Source organism: Aulonocara sp. 'chitande type north' Nkhata Bay, linkage group LG15, assembly GCF_057382095.1.
Source record: "Aulonocara sp. 'chitande type north' Nkhata Bay isolate Kocher_YH1m ecotype deep benthic linkage group LG15, A_spYH_male_GT1.1, whole genome shotgun sequence".
Classification (NCBI taxonomy): Eukaryota; Metazoa; Chordata; class Actinopteri; order Cichliformes; family Cichlidae; genus Aulonocara; species Aulonocara sp. 'chitande type north' Nkhata Bay.
Window position 1 is genome coordinate 40667003 of NC_141358.1, and position 27703 is coordinate 40694705.

The window sequence follows — 27703 nt, forward strand, 5'->3', positions numbered from 1 at the left end:
GAGATGGCTCATAAAAAAAAAAAGAGAAAACCGTAACCTGCCATCGTTCATGAAGACCACTGTGAAATACAGGCTGTTGCCGGGGAGCCTCGTGAGACTTTTTTTTTAAACCATCCATTTGGTTTGAATTTTCGGTGAACAGCAAGTCCCTCTACTGATCTTTATTTTGAGCACTAAAGTACAAACAAAACAGGGAGAAATGCAACCGGTAAATTTTACATGGCTTATTTAATTTGATAATGCCTGGTGATTTCCAAGTGGAAAATTCCATTCAGCCACTGGTTTGAACATGGATCTGTTGATGTTTGATCTGTTGAAGCATCTCATTCAAGTAAATTTAATTCACTTTTATTGATATAGCATCAAATCATAACAGAAGTCATCTCAGGGCACTTGATACATAATGAAGTTACGGCATTATAACATTATAATTGAGATCTAAGTGTGTTGCCCAAGGATAGCCAGTAAGCAAATATGAGCCAAACAGCACAATAAATGCCTAACAATGAGATCACTATAAACCGGGTCATAGGTCGTTCTGCACAACTACAGAGAATAAAGTCTCCACTCGTATTATGATGAGACGCTAACTGATGCTCTGTCTGTTGTTATCACTTCAATTATGAATAAAACCATTAACCTGGCGATGACGATGCGTCTCGCTCGCTACTAAAAATGCAGCGGACGTTAAACAGTTTGTACCTGTGGCTTCTGCAGCTTCGCCGCACAGACCCTAATAATATAGCAACGGCACCGGATCAACAATAATCAGCTGCTTTATTTCCACAACAAATTGCCACCCCACATCGACATTTATTCTGCGTCTGGAATGCTCTCTAAAACAAGTACAAGGGCTGCTCGTGATTAATCGGTTCAGAAAAACGACCCCCTCTTATTATTCCTGGCAGAGTGTAAACAACCACTGCTTTGACAAGCCTCCCATTTTGCCCCGCACGCTCAAGGGTATCGGCACAGTTCAACCGCTGTCAGAATGGAGTGTTTGTTGCTGCACAATGGTGGAATGAGAGAGGGAGGCAGAAAGGGAGAGGGGGAAACCGAGCATGAGTAGTAGAGTGACAGCAAGACAGACAGCCAGCCACCCTGTTAAGTCGCTCTCTTGTTTCAGCCGTCTTATCAATCACCGTTTTGTTCTTTTTGTGGCATTTCACGTGGTCCACTCGGATGCAGGGACACTCTAGCGGAGTCTGGTAAAGGTCCTGGAAGTGAGTGGGACACTATTTAGCTTTGCTGACCTCCCTTGCTTTTTGAAGACATGGAAAAGATGCAAGGGATACAATCCAAGGTAGTTAAATGCGGTTTAAGTGGATCTAGTAAGTCACCTATACAAGAGTCTTCAAACAAAAACAAATCATCAGTCACAATCTGAAGTCCAGAGCTGACTGTCACAAACATGAAGGGAAAACATGTCTTCCCTTCAAAGATGCCACAGAGCCAGCTGTAGCTGCTGCAGTTCCCTATGTCACTCATAAACGTGCATCTTCCTTCTCAGTCACACGTGCGCACACAAACACACTGACACTGCCGTACACGCCTGATGATAAATGACTAAGAGTTGGTGTATGTTTTCAACTGCCCCACATACAAAGCCTGTGTGCGCCTAATTTGATACTTATTCCATGAAATAGTCATGTTGGGGGAAAATGGATGTGGATAGAGACAGACAGTCCCATACATCATTCTAATTATTCTTTAATAAACCTCTTTTAAGCCGGGGAGTGGCTCGCAGGTCACTACTGCCACCTAGGGTTTACAAGTGGAAGGACAACCCCTCAGAGCGTAAGGACGATATCCATGTACATTTAAACAAGAATGAATCCCACTAAGTGCCAAAGATTAATCAAAGACAAAAGGAGAATGAAAGGTGGAAGAGGGCAAAAGAGACTCGGAAAGATAATTGAGAATATCAGACTGTATGTATTCTCCTCTATCATTTACCCTAGAAAATTCAATCATGAAGGGATGAAAATTATTTGGAGAGCACAGGTAGCAAGTAAATTCCTCTTTAATCACTCTGAATACACAATAATGTTCGAGTCGGCTGTAGCAGGTGTTAGGAAACACTTCTGAAATTTCCTCAGGAAATATGTGAAAGGCAGGCTAACCTCTAAATCCATCCTCTAAGAGTAGCCGGAAAACATCTCTACTCTTTACACTTTTATGAAAGGCTATAAGAACATTACATTTTTACCTCATTCTCCACAGATTAAATAGAATTTCTACTGGAAATCTGAACAAGTGTGAGCCACTATTTATTCCACCCAAGGCATTAGCAGTATTTCCTCAGATCCAACTCATTTGGTGTCTGTATGTGGTTGGAAAATAGGAAAGTGTGAAAACTATTGATGTGTTTGTCTCTGTGCATCTGTTTACAGTTGCCAATGCAGATTACTTCCCACAAACACGCCAAAGAAAAAGGAAGTCTGGATTACGTTGGCTCTGATGGGCTGGAAGGACAAACCAAAACTCATCTTGAAACAATCCGAGACACAAAGCACACAAAGAGGGGAAAGTTGCAGGAAGGGGTGAGGGGAAGGGTGAAAAATCGCCACCCATGGGGAAGCAGCCCAGCTGCAGACTGTTGGTCTGTTTTTGTAATGGCCAGTCACACATACAAACACACAAACAGCCCGTGACGAGCAAGCCCGTGCCACAGTTTGCCTAACCACGCCCGCCTCATTAGCTGCCAATCATTTTGCACGGTGGTCCTAAAAAGGGGGACAGGACACGAAGAAAGAGCACATGAGATGGATGAGGGGATGGTAGTGAAATTGTTGCCGTCAACAATCAAGCTGCCTTTGTGCAACGCTATCTTAACATGACACATAAAACGCAGTGAAAGTCGCCCAGCTTCTTCCTTCTCTCTTCCTGAATAGGCCCGTGTGTGTTTCAGAAGAGTAAAACCTGCCAACCTCACTGAATAAAAGCAAGACTATGGGCTGGAGTCGGTAAGCAGATGAGGGTAGCGTACCACACACTACAGAGGGCTATTCCCAGAGGGGCAAAGACCATTCATCCAGACACACACGCACAGACACACACGCGGACAGGGAGTAGAAGATTTACACAAAATCGCAGACACATCCTCGGCTGTATCTCTCATGATGTGTTTAACGTCCAGCCGAACACAGTACAGTACCAAACACTGCAAACATTCACACAGTGCAAATCAAATTTAGACACGCTAACTTACATTCACTTCTGCACACACACACACAGACACAAGCACACCGTCACATGCTGACTGTAGCCCTAACAAGCAGGCCGACCAGCCTCTAAGCTGCCTGGAGCCCGGCACTAGAGAGACAGCTTCGCGGGGACCGGGGAGGTTTCTAATTATTCATGCTCACTACAAGCACTTGTTTCTTCTTATTTAGAGTTGACCAGCTGGAGCTTTTTTATGCTGCATGTGGGGAAACAGCTTAAAAAATGAAGTGAGCCAGAGCCTGTAATGAGGCTGGGCCTCAGTTCACTGGTCCTTGTGCTGGGGGTCCGTGGGTACCCATCAGGACCTCGTGAGAACGCTAAATTGCGCTCTTTGTCAGATTCTGTTTCAGGGGTGGAAAATTTAAGGCAATAGTTTTGTGTGTGTGTGTATACGTCTTGTCCTCTCCCATTTTTATATTTTTCTCTGTAAATTTGAAACTATTTGTCATGCCAGCTTACAGGCCACGGGCCCTAAAGAGGCTGCAGGGTCGAGGGGTGCGGGGCCGTGATATTGTCCCGCTGCTGCATTTCCCCAACAAGTAAATGCACTCCTTACACCTGACGCTGGATTTTTTGAAGCTTGCTGGTTCCTTTGGCCTGTATTGTGCCATCTGATAACACCACTACATGCTAATAGAATTCATGAGCTTGTGCCACGAGGCAACTACTGAGCTAAACAGAACACGTGCAGCGATTTTTACTTTTCTCCTGGTTTGCTTCGTTTTTTTGTTTGTTTTTTTTCTGGGTTTTTTGCTTTTAAAAGAGAAAGAAAACACTCAATGAACCGCTAAGAGCAAAAGGCTTGACGATAGAAACTACAGTCTAGGCAGAGAGGCGTGTTTGAATGCGTGCTTGGATATGCAAGTGAGTGTGTGTGCGCGCACTTGAGTGTGCGCCTGCATGAAGCAAAGATCACGGCTCAATGAAACGCCTTTCCTATACGAAACACAGATGCTGTCTGGCCTGGTTTAATGAAAGTGAATATCTCAGGTTACGCCATTTGAGCAAGTGCGTGTATGTGTGTGTGTCTTTGTGCGTGTGTGTGTGCCTATGTAGTGCTGATGTTTTGAATGTCAATAGGAGGTAAAACCTGTGTTGAAAACTCTGCTGAATTAAGACAAGGATCGCACAAAAGCCTGTCTCTCTCCCTCGCTCTCGTTTTTAGCTTCCCGTCTCCCCTTTCTCGTTTTGCTTTGAGCACAATGCGCCTTCTTTGATGGCTGGCCGTGGTTTGAGACTCATCACCCCCTTGCCTTTTCTCTACTCACCGGTGTGACAAGCTACTTAGCAGGTGTCTGCAGGTCTGTGGAGTGTCCCTCTTTATTCCTCTGTGTTTGTTATCAGTATATTTCCAATGATATCTCTGTGCTTGTGTCCACTTACAAAGAGATAGTGTACTGTATCACAGAGGGTTTTTCCTTTTTTTGCAGTTGCAACAAAGAGGCAAATGCATCCTCTAACACAGGAGTTTGGAGCCTTATTTTGAATATCACGCTGCCCCACTGAAAAAAACCCTCGTGTCTCCTTTCTGAAGGTATAATTGGAGGATGTGAAACACAGCCTTTTTCTTCTTCCCTCTCCATCCTCCTACACGCTCTCAAAAACAGCTGACAAAAACACAAACGCAAAGAACAGGGATAATATGATCTGACAGTTTCTTGTATATGATACCATCTAGCTTTCACGTATCCAACTGGCTTTTGAGTCTACGCAGGTTGAACATTCATTTCCTGGTTGTGAGTTTGCATGTCCGACAACCAACTCTGACATTTAAAAGAGCAAGAGAGGACAGTGTCGGAACAGCAGTCTGGGTGAAGCCCCAACGAAGCATGGCACGTGTAATTCACAGTGACACCAACAAGGAAACCTGAGTGGTGGGCGTCCACAAATCCAGAACAAACCCGTAAGACCTAGATTGTGGTTCAATTTAATTTCTACTGTTTCGTATCGACTCGAGGGCAGGAAGAAAACAGAAAGTTAAAACAAATGGTGAAATGGGCTGAAATAGATTCAGTTTACTACAAAATGTTGCAAAGCGATCTGCTGAAAAATTAAATTTAGACCTGAGGGCTTGCCACAGGGTACCGTTTGTGGAAACCAGCCTATGGGCCCGCCTGCTTGTTGCGTCCCTGCTGAATAGCAACGAACGTCGACGGGCTGAAAAGTGGTAATAAAGTTATTTTCAATCTTGACAGTGTACGCAGTGAGGATTTGAGAGGGGGTCTCTTTGCTAGCAACTATCCCCTGACTAATCAGTTGAATTTGGGAAATAAATTATTGTTGCTGTAAATGTTGCGTGAAAGAGAAGCAGGGTTGTGTGTGTGCGTGTGTGCGTGTGTGCGTGGGATGTTAATTGATGAGACTTATAGAGAGCTGCTAGTAGCACAGGGGGGATCATTACTGCTGGAGTGGAACAACTGCATTCACGGCTGTTTGCTATGTCTCATACACACACACACACACACACACACACACACACACACACACACACACACACACGAAATGCTCACAAATGCTGTCACGGTGCACCAGCAGTCAAAAGGAACACCATCCTCTTGCGCTCTCTTGTACATCCTTTTGTCTTATACTGCAACTGCTCAGCTACACAAGAAATGTCACGTAGGGTAATAATAGCACCCTAATTCCAAGATGATAGAAAATGCCAGCACCTGAAAATACCAACCAACTATCAAATGTCACTTTGTTTCTCCAAAATCTCAGAAAAAAACCTAAAAATGTTATTTTGGGTTGGCATGATGGGGGGAAGAAACCCCAAACAATTATCCCCAAGGCATTTCCCCATCCTCGAGTCAATTTGTGGGATGGGGGTGGAGGTGCAGCCACTTTGGGTTAAAGGATTTAGGTCACACTTTAACTCACTTGCTGACATCAGAGCAGTGAGATAGAAATCCTGGAGTGGAATCTGAATTTGACTCAATCTCCTGCATGCCTGACACTCGAGAGACTGACACTTGAAGAATTACTAGTCAACCTGCTATTCTGGCCTATATTTTAAAGCCTGCAGGGGGGTATGGGATGGGGTGTCTTTATCGTGTCTTATAGGCTGCTGTATATTCATGCATTTCTGTATGCATCTATGGGTGTGCATGAATGCCCGCATGCGTGTAATCAAGCGTGCATGGCTGCGATTGTGTGAGTTCCTTTCATTTTACAAGAGTCTCTCCGTGTGTTCGGAGGCGCGTAAACACGTACTGCAGACCGTGCGGGTGTTTGTGTGTGGGGACCAGAGCGTTGTGGGCACAAATCAGTGTGTGTTTATGCTTTCTGTCAGTGTGCGGTAACGTCTCCCTGTCTCCTGCTTATACCACTTTACATCAGTCTGGAGCCGCTGTCACTTCAGTAGCAGCGCAGACAGGTGAGACTTTACAGAAACGTTAGAAATCACAGAAGACAGAATACAAGTGTACCTTCACTCTTTGTTGAAAGTGTTTTTAAAATAGCACACACAAATAGTAGCTTAGCATGACATACTAACAGTATACAGAAAAATAGTAATAGTAGTCTAGAAATTAAATATCTCAAATTATCTAGTGAAATTACACCTCCAAAATATATTCTAGCTTTTGAGAGAAACACACTTCTCCAATTTAACCAGCTTTACACACACATGCATGCTGTACATATACTGTAGATAAACAGAATTATACCTCCAATAGCCAGGGTTTGAGTTTGCGGTCCAGAATAATGTCAAAGCCCAGGACCTCGAAGCAGACGCTGTCACTCCCCGGTGGCTGGCCAGGGCGACACATGCGGTAGGCGTGCAGCACGTGGGGCTCAGCTACTATTAATGTCTTCACCACCAGCTCCTGGCAAGACAGACACACAAAGCCAGAGAGAATCAGCCAGCTGCATTTACAAAGAGAACTCAATTGTACTTTTTTCTTTAGTAGGTTTCGTTTATCCTAAGAAGCCATAGGCTGTGGGCTTCATAGCTGTTGATTAAAAGGTCTCCTTAATCAGGAAATGGTGAAATTAAAACTCTTTGCTTTAATTTCATTTTAAAACTGCAGATAAGGGATTGTACCTTTGTATTTAGGACAAAACTGACAACGAAGCAATGGTGACGGACACACTAGAAATGCAACCCACAGACATGCTCCACAGAGGCGCGAATGAAATGTTTATTTAATCCTGAACTCGAATGCGTTATAAAGACAGTCTGTCGGTTTAAAAGCTAAAGCCTTTTGAATTGCTCTCACACAGAGACTTTCACAAAAGTTGGTGGTGGTCCATCTCCGTTGCTTGTGGTGCCCAACCTGTGCGCATGTTTGTGCTTGCACCTATCTGTGCTGGCTGCTACCAGCCTGCCTACTCCCAGCGTGCAACTGGGGTAAACATGCTCAGTCTGACACACACACACACAAACACGTTGCACATAGCTTACCCTCACCAGTCAAGCCCCACACAGTGCTGCTGGCCTGCAGTTTGCCCAGTCCAGACTGACTGCTGGGTGCAGGAGAGGTGTATGGTGGTCTGGCCCTGGCCTGATAAGGCTGCACCCCCCTCTCCCTTTTCTATCTGTCTGTCGCTCACACACCTCCAACCATATGACAATCCATCCACCCGTCTGACCCCACAGGCTGCCCAGCACAAACACCTGGTCCCACTACCACTGTTTATGCCCAGAGTCCCCAGCAGTGGCTGGTGTATGCACACGCGTGTGTGTCCTTTGTCCCTGCCCACATCACCTCCCTCCTTATCCTGAGCCCCCAGCACTGGCCACTGCCTCGCACCTTATGTGTGTGGATGCGTGCCTGTATCTTGCTAGCTTTGAGCTAGAATGGTTTAGCCTGCTTCTTTTTAAATCATTTTATTCATTTTTGTTTTTGTAATCTTTATATTTATCCAAATACCAAATTAATACACAAGTTATTTTTTTTCATGTTTCGATCTGTGGCTTCCTTTGTTAAATTTACGTAACAGTATCACTGGATTAAACGAGGCACATTAAAAATAAAAAACCAAAAGGAAATATTCTAAAATGCAATAAAGGAAAATACTGAGTATATGGAGAATAAATACTGCATTACTCTGTCAGTGATGTATTATTCTGTCAAGGAAACCAATGCATAAAAACATGAGAATTTTTACATATGAACAAACGTATCTTTAGATGTTGGAAAAAGTCTAAAATGCAGTTTCAGATTTTTTCGTTTTTATTTATTTATTTTCGCCTCAGTGTGTGTGTGTAAATATAAAAATATAAAATCCATAACTAGCTCATTTGTAGTCAGACGCTGTTTTCAAAATGACCCCTGTGGTGGACCACCAGGTGGCTCCACTCACACCCGGTGTGAGGGGAAGTGAGAGGGTTGGGCTTTTGGCGCCTTGAGTGTTGAGTTGTGTGAAGCCGAGATTAAAGTTGAAGTAAAATATTGAGATCTCTCGTGTTATCCTTTCATACCTCCACATTGGTGACCCCTGGGGCGAACATGCTAAGGTCCGAAGAGGAAGTCAGCTCCTGCCTGGAAGCATCGGCGGCTGCCGGACTGCCACCTCGGCCTACAGCTGCTTTTGCTGCTAGCTTGCGACTATAGAGCACCTGGGCATTGTGCAGCGTTCGTTATCCCATTTCCCACATCCAGGATTTTTCCGCCCCAAAACTTGATTCTGTTCATCTGGAACGTAGCGTTTTCATCCAGGTGACTTCTGAAGAAGTACGTGAAAAGGAAAAGATCACCTCTGAATCGAGGAGGGGGGCTGAGGGTACATCGTTCACCGTGTTACAATGCTGTGAGTGCAGCCATTCTCCAACTCTCTGTGAATGGTACTCATGGCCATTGATCAGTGGGCTTTGATCAGTGGGCTTTGATCAGTGGGCTTTGATTAGTGGTTGTTGATCAGTGGTCACGATTTGCATATTAATGATCAAGAAACTGACCTCACAGCCCATTAATCATGCGACGTTTCCATCAGCCGCCCACGCTCGGTGGTTCCCGTTTCATGGTGTTGTTGCGTTTTTGAATCGGCGCATGCTCTATCACACCCGGGGGTCCGGGCCTCAGCTCCAAGTTTGTTTGGGCAGGCCTTCGCAAATCTGTGTAGGAATGGGCAGTGGCGTGCGTTTCATGCCAGCGTGCAAAGGTCCATAGACACACTAAGGCACCCCTTGCGCCATTCCTCATCCCTGGCAAACGTTTTGATCATGTGCATTTTGATCTGATGGGTCCCCTACCACAAGGTTACAAGCTACTGTACCACCTGGTGGCCAGAGGCGGTCCCCCTGTCATCCAGGACCGCGGCGGTGGTGGCCAGGGCATTTTTGTCAACTTGGGTTTCGCGTTTCCCCAGCTGACATTACCTCTGACAGAGGCCCCAGTTTGTTTCGGAGCTTTGGGCTGCCATGGCTGATGGCCTGGAGGTCGGGATCCACTGCACCACTGCGTACAACCCGCAAGCTAACAGGATGTGTGAGCGGTTCCACAGGTTGCTTAAGGCTGCGCTCCATGCTTCTCTAACAGGTGGCAACTGGGTTGACTCCCTACCATGGGTTTTGTGGGGGCTGCGGTTAAGGAGGATCTTGGTGCTTCCAAGGCTGAACTGGTTCTTGGTCAGCCCCTCTGGGAATTCTTGCCCGAGAAACCCCCCAGCCGATCCCCCACTCCTTCAAGTGGACTTGGCTCACATTCCTAGTCCAGTGCACCATTGCCTGCCTGACACCTTTGACCCAAAGACTTTAGAAACTTCTAAGTTTGTTTTTGTCAGGCACGATGCCCAAAGGACACCACTGCATCTGCTGTATGACGGCCAGTTCAGGGTCCTCGAATCGAGTCAGAAGCATTTTGTTTGAGACTTCGGGGGTTGTAGGGAGACTGTATGTGTTGATAGACTTAAACCTGCACCTAGCGGGGCCTGGCGCCTGTTGCTCGGTCAGGCCTCCTCCAGGGTGCGGGGGGCACTCAGGCCTCCGGCCTCTGGGCCTGCGGCTCGGTTCACTCTGGCACAGCTGGCTGCCGGCAGAGCCGGCGGGCACGCCGGTGCAGCCCCCTCTAGCTTCTGCTCGGTGGCTACTGGGTGACGCCTCGTCTGGGGATCCTCAGCCCTACCCAGGAGGGTGGCACGGATGCCCCTCCGGTTGTCCTCCTTGGGCTCTCGCACTGTGGGGCCTCTGGATGTCTGGGGCCTGGATCTCCTCCATGCCTGCTTCATGCCCTGGGGGATGGGGCTATGGCTCTCTACATCCTCTTGCAGACCATTACATGTGGAAACCATTTGAATACAAGCGCGCTGATCCACACAGGTGTGCACACGGGTGTTCACTGTTCGTAGACTTAAATTACACCTTTCTTGGCTGCTACTTCAAAGCACATTGTGCGCTGTCGGTCCTGCGTGCTGCACAACAACATTGAATATTTAGTATTTACTGCTGTTTACACTTAGCTAGATTAATGCGATGGTGTTGTGTTTAGTATGTTGCTTTGGTTTTTTTTGCTTGTTTTCTATTCTTTTTCTCTCAACAGGTGATCCAGGAGATTTTTTTCTCCCCCCCTTTCTCACTGTCCCTCTCCCCTTCTGTTTTTCTTTTCCTTCCTCTTTCTCTCTCCCTTTCCTATCCCTCACTCATGTCTGTCCTGTCTGTATCATCTGAAAATAAAATATAATAAATAATAAAAACAAAGGTCGATCAAATGGACCAGTACGGCAATGCCACGATGATCCATTTGGCAAAATAAATCCATTGGGTATCCTTGTTGGTCCTCAGACAACAATTCTGACGGCTAAAGAACCAAATGAGACAGGCAAAAAAAAAAAAAAAAAAAAACCCTGCACATGTTCTTGCAAACAAAATTCACATTTAAAAAAACAAAGCTACAGCTCTTCAGAAACCTAGGTCCCATACAGCACATCAATAATGCCTTCATACGAAAGAGATGTCAGTGTTTCACATAAAATAGAATATATATATATATTAGGGGTGCAACGATACTCGTATCGATATTGAACCGTTCGATACAGTGCTTTCGGTTCTGTACGCATATGTATCGAACAATACAAAATTTTAAATTTATTTTTATCAACTTTCCTTCTGACGATGCTGTCTGTGTTGAGCGCTCAGTGGATCTGCGCTCGACAGTGCAGCCTAGGCGGAGTAGTCGAACACAGATTCACTGAGCGCAGGGCAAGCTAGCCAGACAGAAGTTAAGCTCTCCTTGCAACATGGACCTCCCGCACCCTCATTCAGATCTGACCTTTGGAACTATTTTGGTCTTCATGTGACGTATGACCCTGAAGGTAAGCGAGTCATGGACTAAAGTAAAACAGTATGTTGGATGTGCCACGCAATGTTCAATTACATGGGTGGGAGCTAGTGCGTTAGCGCATTTAGCTCGTTAACGTGTTGGCCGTCCAGCCCCACGCACAGGGCGATCCGCGGTAGCTCGTTAACGGAGATTGGCCGTGTTGTGGCGTTAAGGTCATTTCAGATTAAGGCTGACAGCACTAGTGGGAACACAACGAATATGACTGCACATTTACTCCGACATCATCCTAGTGCAAAGACAAGTGGAAGCAGACAAAAACAACAAGCACGCATGCTACAAACTTTACACGACTCATTTAGACAGCCGTTAGCACAGGATTCTCCTTATGGGGACCTGATATGTTTAATGTGCTGCTGAGAATATAGCCCAGAAGAAGCGTATAGTATAGCTTTTATTTTGGAAAGAGACATTTCTCTGTAATAAACTCTCTTTTCCAAAGATGATCAGATAGATTTATTATTTTATTACTTTGTTGTTTCAGCAACATTAAATTTAAAAACTGTACTTTTGAGTTAAAATATATATTTATAATTTTAATAAATGACAAATTAAAAAGGCATGAACATTTTTTGTATCGAAAAAATATCGAACTGTGACACCAAAGTATCGAACCGAACCGAACCGTGAATTTTGTGTATCGTTGCACCCCTAGTATATATGTGTATATATATATATATGTGTATGTGTATATACATATATATATGTGTATATACACATACATATATACATATATATGTATATATGTATGTATATATGTACAATATTCTTAACCTGTACAGACAAATCTTTTGGCAAACACTCTCTGACTGCCTGACCATGAACACTGGCAGGAAGAGTCGGGGCAGCCTGCTAAGGTCTGCATGGTAACAAAATGTAAGAGGAGAGATGAAAAGAGAAGAAGAGGGGAGAGGGCGCAGAGAGCATAAATACAGAGTTGAAACAAAGCACAGTGTGTGAGTGCAAATGTACAGCACTAACACCAAAGTGGTGCAACTTCTGAAGAAAGCTCAGAGAAAAAGAGAAAGAAAAGAGAAAACAACACAGAGAGCAAGACGAGAGGTGGACGTTCTGGCTGAGTCAGGAGGTGACACGCGGTGTTACTAAAGGACAGAAAACAACCAAGAAAAACAAGAAAACTAAGTAAAATACAGGAAAGGAAATGTTAGTTCCTTCACCAAATGGAGCACATGGACACATCACACAATGTGGATATGAGACGGGAATAAAGAGGGGAGAAAAGAAAATGTTATCTAAACAACACATTTTCCCAGCAAGTAATGCGCATGCCACATGAACATGAAGAAACATTAAAATTAAAAAAAGAGGCAGTAAGGAGAAGAGAGAAAAGCTTTCCTTGAGTACAGAATAATAACCAAAGGGATTTCATTTTGGTTTTGAGTGGTGGTAGCATGAGAGCAGGCCGTAAAGCAGGGAACAAGTACTGAGGGACCACACAACTCAAATGATTATGGACAGCAGGACAAAGACTCAAGGTCAGGGATAAAAGAGAAAATAATACTGAATACTGAGCGCATGAAGAGAACCTAAAAAAAATGGGTCAAACAGAAAGGAGCAACTAAAAGAGTAGAAACAGAAAGATAAAAAGGCGCATGACCGGCATGGATGGATGTACAAATTTAAAAAAGAAGGAAAAAAAGAAAAATCAATGAGAAGGTGAAGGAATTTTACAAACAGACAATGATGAAAGAAAATGAACAAGGTTAAAGTGTTTGGATGAGCAGGGAGCAATGCCAAATCGGGAGAGCTCACCCTCCAGGAATGATGTTTCCACTGAGCTCTTCCTGGAGTTAAACAAGCTCACAGAATCACTGTCATAACAAATCATATCAAGCCGTAGCTCGTCCACTTGTGCATTGCGTGCAATGGGTGTTGTTAGCAGGAGCAGCATGTGTGTGTATACACACACATATATATGTGACAGCCTGCGTACAGATTACTTCTGAGGATGAAGTCATTCACTGTTTGCATTTGTGGAGTGTTTTGTTATCATACTCTACATCCTTGCTTTTGGAAGTGGACGTCAGGCGCAGCGCGTCTGAGTGTAACTGTATCTGTGTTTGCACGTGTTTTGGGTGGACTGCCCACGTACAGAGACGTCGCCCCAGAATTTGGCCACATCATAGTCATTGGTGCGGAGGAACTCGGTGAACCAGCTGATGGACCTCTTGCTGCCTTTGTCCACCGTCTCATCTCGCTCAAAGTTCTCGTTGTGTTTGTTGACCGAGTAGTTGGTCAGATGCATGTAGAGCTGGCTCTGTGGAGAGAAAAGGGAACAATAAGAGGCTTTTTGCATTACACGTGTCTCTTTTACATAAGTAGCCTGATATAAATAAATATGCTCAAAACAAGCTTTGCCCTTTTCATTTATATGGAAGAATGCAGTATATCTGATGATAATTCGACTAAATGTGACTGCGGGATCCAGCGTTTGGAGTGAATAACAATAAAACTTCTTTTTACAAGCTCTAACAACCTGTTCAGGAGTGTTCGTGAATTTATACTACAGAGCACCAGCTCACAATATGGTGCAAAACATTTTCTCTAAAAGTAAAGTAGGTAAATAAGACTGAAGTAAAATATTGCATGCTAGTCCCTTGGCAACTTGAGATGGTGGAATGAGTGTTATAGTAAAAGAAATAAAGAATATATCACTGTGTGAACTGGGAGATTATCAGTGATGTATTTCAGAAACGCTCCTTGGGTGATTTCCACTTATTCTCATGAGAATAAGTGGAAATCAAGCCAATAGCTCAATCTTACAATCACAGACCTGCAAAATCTTAAGAATATAAATCTGAGTTATAGTGCCCAATAGTGTATGGTTAAAATGTTTTATTGGATGGTTGTCTTTAACTTTTTGTATCCCTCTCTTTAAACACCATCCCTTACACCTGAAGACAATACATCCTTGTCCTTAGCCTACAAGGTAATAACCGCTGTGACCGCAGGCCACTCCAGCACCTGATGGCTGTCTGGAAGCCACTCTCTGTGGGATTAAACATCCATCTCCATGGCATGACTCACTCCATCATATGTCACAGACTAACACAACGCACGCTTCATGTCATGGGAGAGGTCCTGCATGTCTATGCGTGCACGTGCGTGCGTGCTCATATTTTAGATAAGTACCGTGCTTGATAGGAAGCGGTGATACAGGCATTACTCATGTAAATCTATTTACACACATTATGAGGCCGTGCCTTTCTTATGAGGACAAAAAGCAAGCACCCGTAACGTAAATCATTAAATTTAAGGTGAAGACAAGTTTTAAAGACAGGGTAAGGTTAGGTTAAGGCCAGGGCAGCGGTTAGGGCTCGGCAAATAGCAGTAATGGTTAAGACTAGAGCAAACCTACAGGAATGAGTGTAAGCCACCATAATGTCCTCTGAACTCACTGAGTGCGTGTCTGCGTGCGTGCACGTGTGTGTATGTGCGTATGTATCCCATCATCAGCAACAGACTGTGCTTCAGCAGGTGCAGAACCTCAAGGCAAACACGAGCGGCTTGATATTACAGGAGACATCTGGCATGTGGGCATTTGTGTGCATACAGTATGTCTGCATATTTTGCGTCCGTGTGTGTGCGTGTGTGTATGTGAACAATATCAGTTATTGCCAATTGTGGACTATTTATATGTGTGCATGCATGTTCTTATGTAAAGACAACACTGCTTCCAACCTTTGTTTCATCTGTTTTTAATCTGATTGTGCTGAGTTGCACGAGGCTATGGCTGCAGGTCATGGAAGTGCATAATAAATAAAATGTTAGCAGTGCATTACTGAATTTATAACACGCTGAGCACTATATATGTATTGTTTTCAGTAATATAAATGCACCACAGTGCCATGCACTTTTATCAAACTCAAGAAAAAGGCGCAGGTGTGTGTGAATACCTGCATAATAGTAGCTTCATTATTTGTCACTCACCAGGTTGGCTTCGCTGGGTGCATGGTACTTCTCTGTGCCCATACGAACGAGGCCGTCGTTGTAAAGGAAAATGCGGAGAGGGTCGCAGGAAGTGACGAGGATGTAGATCCGCAGGTCAAACTTGTAGCCCTCCATCAGAAAGGGCTTGTCTAGGTACTCCTGAACGATAAAGTGCTCCTGCGCTGGCAGCTTCTCACAGTTACGGATAAGTGAGATCCTGGATCGAGAGAAACTTTATTAATCCTCGGGGGGGAAATTATGGTGTCGTCAGCAGCATAATAAAATATGGCATAGTAAAGACAAAAAAGATAATTAAAAAAATGATAGATGGGAGCACAGCAGAGACCATGAACATGACTGATGACATTGGCACTGTCTTATATACATGTTGAAGGGAAAAAAAAGGAGGGGGGCAAACAAGATACAGATTTTATGTGTCTCAACACAATATTTCATTTCAAAGTCATCTGGAAAAGTTGGAGATATATGTCTGGCTTGCTGCAGATGCCAATACTAGTGGTACTTTCAATCTTCGCATGCCAAGAATAGCTTTAGCCTACTAATCAATAGATGTAGTTGGAAGGAGAAGATAACAGTATGTCCTTACTGAGCACAAAATGATTAGAAATACTTTTATAATAAAGGCATTTAGCATTAATAGCTGAGAGGGTCAGAGTCATGCCCTGATGGTATTCAGTGAGCCTCCACAGCCTTCAGTGAAAATATGTAAAAATGAGTCCAGTCTAGTTTGAACAGGACGAGCTGTCTGGCGCTACGACGCATTCGACCATCCAAAAATGCTGTTACTCTATTCATTAACTTGCCATCTAAACAGAACGGTTTGAGAAATGATTGCGCATGAAGCAGACAGGTACAGCGCAAATAATGGTTTGTCTGGGCCATAGCTGGCCAGCATCTGGAGATTATTGTGATTTTCTGTAGCCAAACTCCATTCAGTCTAAATGGCACAGTGCATCACATGTTCTAATAGGGTCATTTAGCCATGCGCAGGTTAATAGCAGCAGACAGTGCGCTCCGTTTTAACCTCCACTCTAATTCATTTGCTTTGGTCTCATGTCACTGGCACTCAGTTCTTATGAAGAGCAGACTGTTGCCGGCTGGACTTAAGATGTGTTTTATTAGTTTGTGTACGTCCACGTGGTTGTATGTGTGAGGGGACGACATTCGCAACAGTGTGCGTCTGTCTGAATGTGTGTGGTGTACATACGTGTGCAGTGCGGGTGAGGGGTCATTTTTAAACGATCTTCCACTATGCGCGCACAAAGCGACTGACCTATATCACCATCACTCATAGTTAAAGCAGACTCAGGCTAACCTGATTACGTGCACAGCCAGGAAGGCTCCATTATACGCAAGCGAGCAGGAACACTGCACACATAAACGCAACACAGGGCTAAAATGTGGAGAACTGATTGCTCCAAAACAAACACACACAAAAGTAATTTAACTATTCAAGAGTTAGGTCAGAAATTAGAGGTCAAAAATTATTAGGCCCCAGGTAATCAGAATATATTCTTATTTAGTTTAGGTGCTCAGTCAACTTCATCAACTCCTAGCTTACCAGAACACTGCACTGTTGTTGATAAGCCTCAAAGGGGGGGGGGGGGGGGGGGGTTACTAAGGTTTAGTTTTTCAGGTTATGATCAAATAAGGTCTTAGCTAAGCTTGATTAAAAAAAATTCATTACTTGTAGATCTACTCGAGTATAATGTCGCTGTTACTTTGGGTTTATCAATTAGCAGCGACTTCTCTACTACAGACGAGCGTTTTACCTGCCTGCTTATTGCAGCACTCAAAGTTTTTTCAGTTTTTATGTGGAGGGGGGATTTCATGGACGATGTGAGGGGCTTTCCAAACAGGCAGACAGAAAGCTGAATGATGAAGACAGGGTTAACAGTGTTAGTTAGTCGAGTGGAAGTAGCAGAGGAGACGACATGATTGATGAGCCAGGGTGTCAGATAATCACGGCCCACTCTCCCCTGCCTATTTAATTTGGCACTGGAGGGGATCTCGCCTTTTTAAGCTCTGCACGCGCTTTTATTTTGTTTCCCTTATAACAAGCTGGGCTTCAGACACAAACAATAACTTCATTTAGTTGGTTGACGGAAAAATAAATTACAGGGGGTAGATATAACTTAATTTCCTGCCGCGTCACACCATGCAAAAAAAAAGGAGAAAAAAAAGAGAAAAATCTAATCTTGTGAGCCGCCTGCCGTTGAGTGGTCGAGCTAAACTCATCATCTTTCATATTCTTAATGTATTGCAATAATTCAGCCTTTGCTGCATTTTATTCTTTAATAAATAAGGGCTTAGTGCAGCATGGAGTTATAAGTAATGCGCACATTATACCAGAAAGGACAAATTCAAAGAGAATTAGAGGGAGAGGTGAAGCACGCTGAGTTATTTGTACTTCAATATCCCCACCTATTGGCACCAGTGATGATGGCACTCCAAAGGATTTCTTCATACACACACTTCAGGGATCATATTTTCAAAGAATAATAAGTCAGAAAGAATATTAAATAAATATCTGGGATTTTCAGAAATTTCAACATATTCTACAGAGCTTGAGATAGAAATGGTGCAACATTCAAACCAGATTATTTTCCCATATTTTAGCCTCTAAAAATATTCCATCTATTCATTTATTTATTTTTCTATCCTATAAAACTGTATTAGCTACAAAAACCAGCCTGGCCTGAATATTTAAAACCGAAACCACTTCACTTCCTTTCCGCTTGGCTATGTGACTGTGAGCACCACACAGCTTAAATCGACCCTGACTGCCTGCTTCATGTCAGAATATGAAATACAATTTAGGATATTTACCTTTTTCTCTTTGATATTAAATAGCAAAAAAAGAATGAGGTGCATCATCAGAGCGCTGTGCCCCTCCACCCCCTGGACCTCCTCAGGATCTATCGAACGCACACTGTTTTGCATAATTTTTGTCTGCCTCCTCCTTTAGGCACACCTCTCAATATAATGCCAAAAACATCACTGGTTACATCTTTGAAAGTTACTCAAGTTGCTCATCAACAAAAGCTAAACAGTTCAAACTAGGTCAGTTGTGTTGCTTGCCGGGGTTTTGTCTCTTTGCTTGCTTACAGTGCACACGTGTACCTCATACATTTTAAAAAAATCCAAGTCTCTGTGCTTGCATTTGGTCTCTTCATGTTTCAACCCTCCTGTAGTCAAAACATACAACGGGCGCATGACATCACAAGCATGAGATAGGCACTCAGCCCATGGGACCGCAAAGTATGAAATATGCATTCAGGTGCCACAGCCGGCTCATCTTCTGATAAAGCGATGCTATTGAGAGACGGAGTCCCCTGCAGCAGCCATCGTTGTCCATTTTCTAATCTGACTGGTCTCTGCTGATGGTGCCTCATAAAGGACTCCAATAATCACATGCAGAGACCTTCAGGGGGGGAACTACAGTAACTGCCAGCAACCATGTGTGCATGTGTGTGTGTCCTCCAATGGCGGCGATAACCTCTGATTTATGGAGAGTGTGACCATCGAGGACAATGAAGCCCACAATGAGATTCACCACACCCTCTCAGCTCAAATACTCAATCTGGTCCCAGCTATAATGCTATTTCCACAGACACCCATGTCAGGGTCACAAACCTCTTATTGCCTTGTTTTGTTGTGCTTGTCCTCCATTTGCTCTAGCGCTAATTTCCTCCTTCACCCACTTACTTATCATCTCCTTCAGCTACTCTCTCCTTCTGCTCGCTCCGCTTTCCTCTGGATGCGTACAGATTGCACCAGCGCGCTCGCTAGCCTCTGACCTACCCGTGGCCCATGGCTCCGTTGGCAGGTTTGACTATAAAGGTCTTCTGCTTGCGTTTCCTGCGTAGCTCTTTGACGTAGTTCTGGAACTGAGTGTACTCAGCAGGGAAGATCCAGGTTTTGGGTATGAAGCTGTACTCTTGAGGCTGGCACTTGATCATTCTGGAGAGATAAAAAAGAGAGTAACATAAATGTGTTTTATTCTCTCCTTTTATAACTATCTAGAGTCAGCCACTTGTAGTTTTTAAAGGTGCGGTTGTGCTTTCACTGCAGTGTCTACTTGTTTGTCTCCTAAGTGTGCAGTGCTGCAGACACCCTGTTGTACCTTGTAGCGCATGCAGGCTTTCACGCACATCTGCAACTCAACACGTCTTCTAATTTAGCCGGTGTTGTAAGAGAGGAACAAAAAACTTACTTGGCCATGTTTCTTGCTAGGCAGTCTTTTCGGCAGATTTCGCCCATCCCAGGGAAATGGTTAATTCTCTGCGACGGGACATGCAGACATAATAATGTTGTTAGGGCCATTACGCCACTCAATTTCACCCCCACCCCTTCATAAAAATGAGCACATTAAAGGCAGCAACCTGAAGTGAGCTTACAATGTTCTGACATTTATGCCCAATTACGGACTCAAAACAAAAAGGTGACGCTGAGACCTTTCTTAACCTTTATTTAGTTTACCATGGGTTTTTTTTTTATACTTTAAAGGTTGGGGAGGGAAGAGGCGAGGAAAAAAAAAGATCAATCTCAACTCAGAGGGGCCAAGGTAATTGGTTCTGCATCGCAAGCTCCTGCAGTGACAGTTGAATGAATTGCTTTGAATGTGCCGAAAGGGAGGTGGGGGTATAGGAGAAACTCTGGGTTTTCTGTATTCTTTGACCAAATGAGCCTGAACAGGGGCGTTAATTAGGCTCATATGAAGTGAAACTTGACAGCAAACTCTCACAGTACATCACTAAAAGGAAAAAAGGAAAAATTAAAAGAGGGAGAAAGAGTAGGAGAAGGGAGGGGGAAAAGGGAAAAAAAAACAAGGATGCAGAGGGTAAAGGGAATGCGTGATTATTATCCAAACGAGACAGACGTAATTAGGGATTCGGAAGAGATTGCACAATTATGCCAATGCTGCGAGACGACGTGACTCGTGAGGGGAAATCAAAACCAATTGTTGAGGGACTTCTACTTTTCTTCTGAAAAATTATCTCATGAAGCACCACGGCAGCGTGAGGGAGCACTTAAAAAAAAGAAAAAACCTGACATCACCAGTTCTACGTGAAACATTAGCCACGTTACAACATGTTAAGCTGTTACACTATTTGTAATATTCAATCTACTTAGCTGAACTCTTGCTGCCCCTTTCCTAACAAGCCATACTATTCCTCACTAGCCTGTGATTTAATCGATCATTAGTGCCCAGTCTAATCAAATAAGCGCTCGAGAAGATGGATAGCTAATGCTCAGAGCTGACCGGGATCAGCCAAGTTCACTCAGCAGGGCGGGGGGGGGTCAAACAGAGGTAAGATCACTCTCAGACCAGCATGGAGAACTCAGAACAACTCTTGTTGTTCAGGGCCTTCTTATCAACTTCACAGGTGACGTCTGAAACCCGCCCAAACATCCCCTGCTGCTCACAACTTGTCAGTTTACCCGTCAATCTTCCCGTCTCTGTGGAAGATGTTTGCTCTCATTGGGCTCACCCCGCCTTACTATTTGCTCTCACTCCTCTGATGGTTTAAGGAGGCCAAGAAGCCAGACTCTGTCTTCTGCCAGCTTATCACTTTTCCTTTTGTTCAGTTATATTTTATTAAATTGTTCCTATTATGACTTATTTAATTGTTATTTAATTTTTATTATTGTAAGTGAATGCTCTCATTCAGTTGTCTTCCAGCAAAATTCTCCAAATACCGCCTCCTTCCCATCTGTTCTCACCTCCTTTCTTTTTTAAATATACTCACAGTTTAATAGTTGTCATTTGGTGGTAGACAGAAATAAGGCAGACTGGTACTGCAAAGAGACCCTGGGTGGGATTGACCACATTGTACAGAAACACTTGGGTTCATCAGGTTCAGCAATCCCAGTCACGATCTTCATGGAAACAGCTGTTTCCTAAAGTTTACATATGATGCTTCCTGTGTTCATTTATTTGATCAAAAGCTAAACGTCAGCAGGTTTACACGCTATAAATTTGACATGTTGTGGTTTACACAACCGAAGGATAATAAAGCAGCGAACCCTCCTTTTCTTCACACACACACGAATGACCTTTTTTTGAAATTCTATCTTTAATTCTTGGCAAACCTCTGGTAGCTAAGATTTATTCACATTTCATTTAATAGTTTGTTCTGACTATGTAAGAAACCGTCTATGGCATCTTAAAAAGTAGAGTTTTAATAGAAAAATCAGTTATAAGCAGCATGGTTATTACAGCAGCTAAATCTTGTTTTTACTGACAGTGCATTTCAATCAGAGGCATCTTTCACATTCTTCTAATTAAACTCTTGAGGAAGGTAAAATCTCACCTTTCCTACTCAAATAATAATCTTTTTCAGACGTCTCGGTCCATATTCTTGAGCTCCAAAGATTAAGAGCCATATTTTCCTGGTCAGCAGAGGAATTGAACCCTTATCCAGAGAGCTCTCCTCTATAACCTCTAGATCAGCGGTCCCCAACCTTTTTTGCGCCACCTTTTATGCCCGACAATATTTTCACGGACCGGCCTTTAAGGTGTCGCGGATAAATACAACAAAATAAAACTAGTACCGGTACCGAAAAAAAAGATTTATTCATAACACACGTGAAAAGACCCAGGAAAACCGAGTTAACGATAAAAACGATAACAAAATAACGCTGAAAACCAATAAAAACCCTGAAAACCAGACATTTCACACCTGAGTCTCACTCTCGCGGCCCGGTACCAAACGACTCACGGACCGGTCCGAGGCCCGGGGGTTGGGGACCGCCGCTCTAGGCTATTGAACCACTAACAAAGGTGTACTGACTTAACATGGTAACCATGTATACCTGATAATTCCTGAGCTCAGCGATTTTCTCATGCTGCACAGCTGAGTCGTTCCAGATGAGGTTGGCAGTCTCATCATCATCACGGGTCTTGATGAAGTCCATTTCATTGATGACTATACGAACTGTGAGGGAAACACTCTCATTAGATTGTATTCCATTAATAGAGTGAGACATGCAGTCACTTAAATAAGCTTTACATACACTTTGATTTTAGGAAAACACCCCCAGAGGATTGACTATACATATCCACGACGGCAAAACAACTCAATGATATTGATGCAGAATAAGAATAAGAAATGACCTGGACCCACAAATCAATTATTTCTGCTTTGCAGATCAATATTTCACTCAAACATTTTGCAAGGCTTAAATTTTGTTTTTGCATACATTAGGGGAGGAATGAGACCCGGAGATTATAGATCAAAAAGCTCACAGCAATATTTACCATTCATGGCATGGTTGCAGAGCAGCCAATCGTAATGCCTCTCTTCAAAAAGATAAATTAATTGTCTGTAATGCATTCAAATCCCACTGGAAACCCCATAGTATGAGAGATAGGTGGCAAGCCCATTTGGACATTAATCCAACAACTATTCATTATTCAGCGAGTAATGAAAAATTCATATGCCCTAACGAAACAAGGTATTAATTAATTTCTTGAAAGCCTCCACAAACCTGGAGAAGGCTTGCCTAATGTTGCGTGTTTCCGATGTGACTTCATCCATCTGTTAACGTAGGTAGAGGCTCACAGTGTTTTGCTAACTGGAACAGGAAGGGTTTACATCACAGCAGGCCTATGCTTGCAGTTACTAGCAGGGCTTTGAGTCCAAAAAAAAGATTTAATCGGCCTTTCTTACACATCTTACTAAATCGACATCCTCAGGGTAGAGTCGGCATTCCCTTCTCAGTGTGTGTAAAGCAGATTTCCAACCACATACTCCCTAACCTTTAACCTTTTCTCGTAATGCTATCAATTCTGAAACAGAAAAAGACAGCTGCAAAAAAAGGTAACAGCAAAAATGAGCCATCTATCTGGCCCTTAGTGTTAATTTCCCTCCAAAATAGCTCTACTCTACTCTCAGAATGGCCACTGTGAGGGTCTCGTCACAGCTAGCTGACTGACTCACAGCTGGACTTCCATCTACCTGCAAGATCCCTGCAGCATCCAACTTCTACTTTCTGCTGCTGACTCTTTAGTTTCATAGGTTGTAGTTCACCCCTGAGAGCCCTGCTGCCACATAGTATATTGAACATGGGAGGAATGCTTACAATGCTATTTCAGCCAATCTAAAAAAGCTCACCTCTAAGTTATATTACCTCAACAAAGATTTATGCATGTATATGAAGCCAAGCTGTCTCTTTGAGAAGTGTTTTGCTGGACTGCAACTCTTTTAGTTTTAACTGAAGCTATTAAATAAAGGTGGTATCTTTAAAAACAATCCAACGCAGCAAATTAGATTTTATTGTTGTGAAAACACTGTGATTGGATTTTGTGGGGTTTTGACAGACAGAGTAAGCCGTACTGAGGGCTGTTTCCGAGATTAATAGAAATTCACCTTGTCAGAGAACATTAATTCTACCACACGAGTTGCTGGTCTCACTCACAAATGAAATTTTCACAAGGAATGAATCAAAATAAAGATTCAGACGCTTGAATTTCGGAGACTCTGCGTTAAACGCGCTGTAGTGGAATCTTTTACGAGCTCCTCAGTCATGGTGAGAGAAGATTTCATCTTTCCCGACACCAGACAGTGGCTTGTATGTTTATTTTACTCATTTTTTTTCTATTGTCAAAAAATTTCAAATGCTTCTCAATAATAAATACAAGAAAGCAAATTACAATACCAATTTCATATTTTGTGCCAGCGACGTTGGCGGTAATGGTGCCTTTTTTCTTTTTGGTGTGCACCTTCCTCTTCCCGCTGCTCTGGTAGGAGCCCACAGATGGCCTGTTCACGGGGGACGCTCCTTGATCCTCTGGAGGAGGAGAAAACATACAACAAGGCTAGATACAGTCACAGCTTGTGCTCCAGACTGAGTCTTCTAATATATTTTGCTCATTTCTGCAGGGGATTTACTCTGGTGTGTTTATGAGGCTAGAATGTAAATGGTTTCGGCATCTATTTCGGCGTAGCTCCGTGCGTCATGATCCCTAAATTATTTGTGTGTGTATTTCTGCTAATGTGTACTTTTATAGGTGGTGTATGCACACACACACAAAAAAGTTGAATCTCTCTTACTCACCTCCATCATTGGGAGGGGAGGGCATCTCAGGGGTTGGAGGAGTAAAGGGACAAGCCAAGCTTTCTGCCAGGCTTGGCAGGTGGGCGGGCCTCACAGGGTGCTCGCAGCACCCCCAAGGACTCTCTCACACTCACACTAGTTAGTCTTCCCTGTCTAGGGCTGTGTGGACGAAGTGGTTCACAACGACCCAATGGATCATCTGAGCATCTCCCTGGCACCTTTCAGCTGCATGAACAGCAGTGGCGGCGGCGGCAGCAGCAGAGTGTGAGTGGGCAGGGAAGTCAGAGGGGGTAGCAGTGGTTGGGAAGAGCGGGAGTGGGAGGACTTCTCAAGGGTCTGCACAACCCCAGCTTATTTACATCCCCAGCAGGAGAAAGGTGGGGAGGGGGTGGATGGGGGGGAGGGGAGTGGGTAGGAATGCCTGTGGAGGAGAAGAAAAACCATATTTTACAGCTGCAGAACAGTAGTAGTAGGTTGACTGCTCAAAGGGTGACTGCAGTGCACAGCGTGGATCAGTGTGTGCTTTCGACTGGAGCGTACTGGACGTGCTCTTTGATGTAAAGCAGCTCCAGCAGCAGCACACAGGCCTAACCCAGGCTACATCAGCCAATCTGACACTGGACAGAGTTCAGTCAGGACTCCATACAGCCGCGAAACTGCAATACTACTAATGAGATAAAGCTGTGTGATGGCTACAGTAATAATTGCCATTATTTGGAATCACTGTGAAATATTAATGTGGATGTCAAGTAAAGAGTTCTCTGCTACTCGTTGTGTCTTGTGCCAGCTGGGTTTAATTGTATGCCTGGGAGGTCACTTCATTCAAACAGATGGCATCTTTACAGTGGTTTGTTAAAAACATGCCCCGGGCTATAAACTGTGTGGGAAATTAACACCAGTCACCAGCCAGATTCTGTTATTATTTGGCTGTGGTCAGGGAGTGTGTCTTTAAACCTCTTTTGAATATAATCAACCATTATGAAGATTAAAACGGTCGCTGCTCGGGTAGCACAGTGTCTCGATGATTGGTAATGTTGCCTCACAGTGACACGTGTTGGACTAGGCTTCATTTCCTGCATTGTTTGTGTGTGTTTCTATGTTTCCTATGACTTCAGCAGTCCCTGTGCTCTAGCTGTAAAAAAAGAAGGCAGCATCAGTTGGAAAATCTAAACTGCACACGCATGAATCTGTGTGACTTAATCCAGTGATGGATTAACAAGTAATACACTGAGTGTGCTCACACAGAGCTGATTTTTAGGGTTTGGTGGTTGTGTGTTGCACTGAGCATGAGCTTATCGTGGTTTTGAGAAACCTGTATATACTACATGGATGCTGGATACTGTATGTATGTTTTTAAATTGCATTGTTTTTTCTGTATTGCTTTTATTTATTTATCTTTTTTCAGCACTTTGTTTGAAAGCACTTTATAAATAAAGTTATTATTATTATTATGTAATCACCTATTATACATTTCGGAACATTTTCTGCTTGTAAAGAAAGACGGTGGTTGAAATGGTGAGAAACTGAATGCACCATACAGAGATTAAAAGAAACCTGGCAGGGTTTCCTCGTAAAAGTTGGTGCTTTGATGTATCAGTTGAAGATACATGTTTCCATTCAGATTGTCCGAGCTGAATATTCATTTATCAACCTGCACTGTTGTTACTAACGAATCCTTTAGTATCTGTACTTCTACATGTGTCTTAGTTTCAGTGTCCCAGCTATCTAAATGTTGTGCACCATGTCTGTGCACTAAAGGACAGAAACTTCCTTGGGTCATGCAGCCTTACAACTTGGTCATTGAAAACCAGTTCTAGATGAGAACTGGACTTGTGACGTGTCATCAGCTGCAGACCAAGCACTGTTCCAATTCATAGTACGCATCAAGCCAAGTATGCTAAAAATTCCAGAATGTGTTCTCGCTCCTCCCGTTTTATCGAGCACGCATCGGTGGTGACTTGTGTCAACTTGGTGCAGCCAAATATCCCAGAATGCATTTCATCCAAAACTCAGCTGCGGAAAGCGGCTAAAAAGTTTGAAATGTTCCTCTTTCTGTGTCACAAAATAAACTTTTAAGATATTTCAGGCGAGAATGTAGCTGTGGAAGCTTCAAATTTCTGCTCGATTTATCGAGACATCACATGTTTGCAAAAGCGCTCAGACGTTTTCGGAGACGTCTGTTACCCACCAGCTCGATAGCTGACCGGGAGGTCAATGTTCACCAGGGCCGGCGAGAACAGCGGACTCCCAGCACGTCGTTTTTAACACCCCCGGTCTTTCGCTACTCAGGTTAAACATGATATATAAGTCACTTAGGTAACTTCTAAATGTTAATGTTTGGTTTTTTCAGTGTTTTATTAGTTCCTGAGAAAATCTGTCTGGCTAAGATTCAATTTAAGCTTCATAACTGGACCATTTTATTTAATATTGAAGTCTTGGAGAGCTGTCAGTTTTGAACTTCACCTGTTCTGATTTAAACAGCTGACTCTGAATTAAATCAGAACATTAAAAATATTTAAATTCGGGAGTTGACATTTTCAGCGGGAGCAAATCCAGCATGTTAATACACGGAGATCCCGAAGGCTGCTCCAAGAATTCTGATTAGATTTTAAATATTTGTTCATTTCTCTTCCAAACCCCAGCAGCTGTCTGTTGTAAGTTTTGAGTGTTTACTAAAATAAAAATAAAAGCATTCTAACATCTCACCTGTTTGTTTTTATTCAGCCATACATGTATACTATTTTTATTAAGAGAGAGATGAAGCTTGTGATTCTGTCACGTAGTGATTGTGCTTAACATTATGAAACAGATGATGCTTAAAAGCGAATTTCGCCAAAGTGCTTAAGATACTTTTTTAAAATATCTTTTTTTCTTTAAAAAAATCTGCTACATCTTTCCATTGCAAATATTAATCACAGCTCAATTAAGAGGGAATGGCAGTAAAAACTCCGGAGCAGAGATGTCATCGAGCACACCGCCGTGCCCTTTGTAGAACGATCGTGCTGTGTTCGTGTACTTGAGAATTGAGAAACGGCCAATATGTAAATAGATTCTAACATTTGCTGTACGTAGCTGTTCTTAACTATGACAATATGACATTCAAAATAATGTTTTTTTACTGTCACAAGAAGTCGTGTCTTACTCATATGTTCTGCCTGACTCTG

The 27703-nt window shown here is 43.3% G+C and overlaps 1 protein-coding gene across 3 annotated transcripts in view; it reads right to left on the reverse strand.

Annotated features, from left to right (window-relative positions):
* ttll7 (tubulin tyrosine ligase-like family, member 7) overlaps nucleotides 1–27703 on the reverse strand; it is an 82287-nt gene that overhangs the window by 44117 nt on the left and 10467 nt on the right. For all 3 annotated transcript variants that reach the window (XM_086263422.1, XM_086263424.1, XM_086263423.1), the window contains exons 2-9: nucleotides 24540–24960; nucleotides 24141–24272; nucleotides 22296–22417; nucleotides 19693–19760; nucleotides 19281–19439; nucleotides 15456–15672; nucleotides 13618–13782; nucleotides 6894–7052 (exon numbers count right to left, since the gene is read on the reverse strand). In XM_086263422.1, the coding sequence (XP_086119548.1) occupies nucleotides 6894–7052; nucleotides 13618–13782; nucleotides 15456–15672; nucleotides 19281–19439; nucleotides 19693–19760; nucleotides 22296–22417; nucleotides 24141–24272; nucleotides 24540–24564 (1047 nt within the window). In that variant the 5' untranslated portion in view covers nucleotides 24565–24960. The remainder of the gene's footprint in view (nucleotides 1–6893; nucleotides 7053–13617; nucleotides 13783–15455; nucleotides 15673–19280; nucleotides 19440–19692; nucleotides 19761–22295; nucleotides 22418–24140; nucleotides 24273–24539; nucleotides 24961–27703) is intronic.